Source organism: Hippocampus comes, unplaced genomic scaffold, assembly GCF_001891065.2.
Source record: "Hippocampus comes isolate QL1 unplaced genomic scaffold, H_comes_QL1_v1.1 scaffold125, whole genome shotgun sequence".
Taxonomy (NCBI): domain Eukaryota; kingdom Metazoa; phylum Chordata; class Actinopteri; order Syngnathiformes; family Syngnathidae; genus Hippocampus; species Hippocampus comes.
Window position 1 is genome coordinate 801,154 of NW_017805453.1, and position 4,878 is coordinate 806,031.

General features: G+C 41.0%; 1 protein-coding gene across 1 annotated transcript in view; it reads right to left on the reverse strand.

Moving 5' to 3' along the window:
* The window catches only part of LOC109518417 (probable G-protein coupled receptor 149), a 30,537-nt gene extending 29,840 nt beyond the window's left edge, over window positions 1-697 (reverse strand). Inside the window, exon 1 of the mRNA XM_019874232.1 lies at window positions 8-697. Coding sequence (XP_019729791.1) covers window positions 8-171 — 164 coding nt within the window. The 5' untranslated portion in view covers window positions 172-697. The remainder of the gene's footprint in view (window positions 1-7) is intronic.
* Between the last annotated feature and the right edge of the window lie 4,181 nt (window positions 698-4,878).

A 4,878-nucleotide genomic window follows, 5' to 3' on the forward strand; every position in this document is an offset into this window, starting at 1 on the left:
GAGGGACAGGAGCGAGTATACGCCGCCGACGAAGGTGGCGGCGGCGATCGTTACGCACAAAGCGAAAAGAAGCAGGCGGATGCGCCCCTCCGAGGCGTCCGGCCGGTCGGTGGTGGCTGCCGAGAGGTGACTGTGGTTGGGCGGCGAGGAGTTCAGGTGCTGCGTGGACATCTTCCCGGCGATTAAGTTACTATCAGACGAAGCTCAAGTTTGCACGAAAAGCAAAGAAGAGAGGCATCAAGCACATCATGACATTTTTTTGGGGGGAGTCGAGTTGACGGATCCAAAGCTCGCCACCGCGGGGGACACGCAGCCTCTCGTCCAGCTGTAGATGTGCACACGTTGTCGACCCCCACCTACTTTTCTCTCTCAGTCACAATCGGGATGGGCTTTACATGCAGACTACTACAGCTCGAGTAGCACACGTGCGCGAAAGCGCTCCCACGCAGCACACTATTAATTTTATACACGCGCTCTACCTGAATACCAATGAGCAAAAACACAATTCATTCTAATTTGTGATACTCCGAGCCATTCCCTTTAGATAAGCAAAAAAAATCAATGACAGTGAGAGAAGAAATTATTGTAAAGTGGAAGAATACGCCGGCCTCAAAACAGTTTGGATTAACGACCTTCAGGTGAAGAGTTGGCTGAAGATCCCTGAGCGGTGGCTTTGCCCTCATCACAAAATCATGTTTTTTTTGGGTTCATGAAAACCTGAAGAGCCACTATCCTGCATGTTTTAGATCTTCTTCCTCCTCCAACGCACCTAATTCAAATGATCAGCTCATCTGCAGCCTGATAACGATTTACAGTGCTTTTGTTCAAGCAATACTTTTTTATTAGGTAACATTGGGAACGAAGCCAGTTATACAGAGCATTCACTGGCTGCAACGTTAGGTGCACTTGTGGAGTCCAATCCAAGAAAACAATAAAAAAAAAAAAGCTATTAAAGGTGCTTTTGATGCCAAATCCTCAAATGTAATCATCAAAATCTGACGCCATGTACTGCCTTTATTATGGAGGCAAAATAGTCTGATTCAGCATGACATGAAATGTGTTGTAGAAATATGCACAGTATACAATACTTGATCTTTGATGAAAGCATTCACAGTTATCTTATAAGACAGAATTGTCAAACTTTAACTTGCATAGTGTGTGTGTGTGTGTGTGTGTGTGTGTGTGTGTGTGTGTGTGTGTGCGCGCGCCAATCCCACCCCACTGTGTCCTTGTTTTGTCCCTCCATGAGCTTTTCAAGGATTTTCAACAACGAAGGGCCGCTATGTTTGGTCACAAGGATCACGGGCATTCACATTCTTTAATTGAAGCAAATATTCCGCTTTTGTTTGACACTTGTAAAGTCTACTACCTCACTTCACTGATGTCACTGTGGCCGCTACAGTGCAGCAAGGATCCTCACTGGAGACGTACACATGAGTGTAAACATCTCTGACTTGTGGTCGGCTAATTGAGTTTGGGCTAAGTGACTTTGAGGCCCCGCCTAATGACTCTGCTCTCCCAGGAGCCACGGAGATGCAGCGGGGAACATTAGAGGACAAAATGCAACTCTCGTGGGTGTACAGTACACACGAACACACGCAAACGCACGTAGCAGTTTAGCCCAGAGTTACACTGCAATGTGACCTAGTTCGTGTTTTTGTGCATGGGTGTGCAATGGGAGCAAGTAAAATACTTCTACTTAATTGGTATGTACTGTAACTAAATCTTGAAAAAAAATTGCAACCAATAATTCCCAATTCGTTGAGTAACACAAAAATTTAGTTTAAAAGGACTGAGGGATCCAAAGTAACGTTTCCTCTATTTTTAAGTGTCAGTATGGAAGATGATGTTCAACCGTGTTACAAAAAGAAAAATTCATCAAACAAAATACATTAGTGCCTCAAGATACGTGCAGTCGATCGGACAATATTTCACTCTAAGTTGGGACTGCAAAATTTTAGATATGAACGCTGTGTGGTTGAAGGTGAATCAACGCACTTCACAATAAACAGAAGCTGAAATAATAAGAAAATAGTCTTTAAAAAAGAGGCTTTAATTTGTTTACTGCCAGTCTCAGATGAAGGGTACCGTCAAAGTAAACATAAAACAAAGAGAATTATAAACCACATCGTTTCTGCAACCGGAATGCAAATATCCATCCATCCATTTTCAACACCACTTATCCTGAAGAGGGTTGCGGGCAGTTGCTGGAGCCTATCCTGCTGCAGACTTTGAGGGGAAGGCAGACTACAAACACATAAAGAGATGAACAACCATTCACCCCTACATCCACGCCGTCACTGTATCGGAACCGATCCCTCGAGGCGAGTGTACCACTACACCATCAACGACTTCATGATGTCAATTAAACAAGCTTATATGAGATGAACTAAAATCATGAAAACCAACCACTACCTGTATATTACAAGGTAGAAAATACTGTATACACATTATTAATTGCTTATGATTTTGTTTCATTTTTACCTCAAGTGTGGTACAAAAAAAGCAGTCAAATATGCTGCAATGAAATGAATACATTGCATAAAGGTCATTCAGTGCAATGTAATTGTCAATCTGCAGCTTGAAATATGTCCAGATGTTCTTTAACACCATCTAGAATTGCTCCACGTATGCCAAATTATTTCCTTAACTTCTCATTGCAGGGTTTTTTTAATGCCATATTAAATCAAGCCGAAGGCTCAAAACTAACGTCTTCATTACTTGCCAGTATCTACTTTCATTGCACTGTCTACTTCAATCAACTCTGACAGATTGGAATCCAATAAAAACTTAAAATTAATGTGTGACGACTTTTGAGTTCACAACTCCCGACATTCTATCCTGACACATCTCATGAATCTTACAACAATAAATATGGCTTTAGAAGTGAAGTCAAATGCATGTCGAGGACAGCAAGTAAAAACTCCCGAGTCTTGCAATGGCAGCACGGTGTCGTAGTGATTAACACGCCTGCTTCACAATTGACAGGTTCTGGGTTTCAATCTTATCTGTTTTCCCCAGGTACTGCGGCTGCCCCCTCACCCCCCCATTCGGAAAATGCACGTTCGGTTCAGTGAAAATGAATTCGCGTTTCATGAAAATTAGGGGGTAAATGGTTGCTTGTCCATCGATGCCCAACGATAAGATGGCGACTCCAATTCACTCATGACCCAACTTGGGACAAGAAGTAAATTCCAGTCTTATGTCACATCAAAGAATAAATAATCCACGTACAGTACAGAATACGATTTACATCAGAGAACGAGAGCAGCAGTCTTTCTGGCAACCGTACATGAATAAAACATACTATATGGATGTAAATGGCAACCTGCACATGAATAAAGAGATACAGTATGTAGACAGAATTGAATGTGAGCAGCAGCATATAGCAGAAAACATATGTGGAAGTATATAGACATTGTTAGCTCATTTAATAAAGCCTACCACTGCAAGTTAGAAGGAACTGTCATCCCTCTAAGAGTGGTCAAGGAGAGACACAGCCACCGGTGTACTTTCATTCTTGAACAAACTGTAACCAGAATAAATACATAACAAGCACCTTCAAACACTAGCTGCAATCGCCACAGCTGACGCCCACAGACTCAAAGCAAGATAAGATTACCTCAGAACACAACAGCCAACAGCACTCTCATTCGCAACCTCAACAAGTCAGGGCTTGCTTTTTAAAGCCACACACATTCAAAATCACAAACGATGCCACGAGGATGGCAAACCCAAGAAGACTATATTAATGCATACAAGCATGGATATTTTGTGTTGTATAATTTATAATGTATGTTTTGTATAATGCACAAAGCTTTCAAATAAATATAAAAGAAAGCTCATGTAAATATATGCTTGGTGCTTTGTGGATTTTTGTCTGTCTAGCTAAACGAGGGACTACTGTATGCATGAATAATAATCTATAAACAGAATACTATGATGCGAATCTGAAGACATGAATGCGAAAACAGATTGCAAGAACAGTCAGCAGCATTTTATGAGGCCTAAAAACGATACAGTACCGTAATCAATGAATAGTCAAATAATAAGCACCAGCAATACTAACCATCAACAGGGAGTAGACAACCACTGTACTTTAAATGGGAATAACACAATACTACACTATACATAATACGTACAAAGATGCGGACAAAGGGTAATAACAGTTTCCTTTTATGTGATGACAACATGAATTACAATAGCAATTGGTTTGCTTCAGCTTCATAAATACTGACCTAAGGTTAAAATTTGCAGGTTATACACTGAGTGAATTGCATATTTATATCAGTCCAGGGTAAAACATTAACATAATGGATTACTTAAATTATTTTTAGATCATCATGTTTCATTTTTCTCAGATTAAGTCAAGCAAATGTACCAACCACTCCACCATGAGTGACTCACGAGGCCTTGTCTCAAAATATTCGAAGCACTCTCAGTATAAAAGTACTGAATAAAGTAGTATAAAAACTACGTTTTAAAGGCAGATTTAAAATGGTGTAAAAAATGAAGTATCTGCTGAATTAATATTTGCAATACAAGTCGACAATGACATTTTTATAGTAGCATAAAAGCCATTTTACGTGGAAGAAGTTGGACAAGCAATGACAAAAATTGACCACGAGGGGGCGTTGTTGCACTGTGGGATAATTGCAAGCGAGCCTCAAACCCGTTGGTCTTCCCGTTGTTAATTGAGCAAAATCCAAGTTTCTGCTTCCAATGACTCCAAATCAATCTGCCACAAGATGTTAGGTAAGGACGAACGAGATGAGGCCCTCCAGCCGAGTCACAGCTGTACTTCGGTGTGAGGAACAATCAACAAGATGTGACGAAATGTGGCAAATTAGTTCAAGTTTTTGGTGGTGGTGGGGAGCC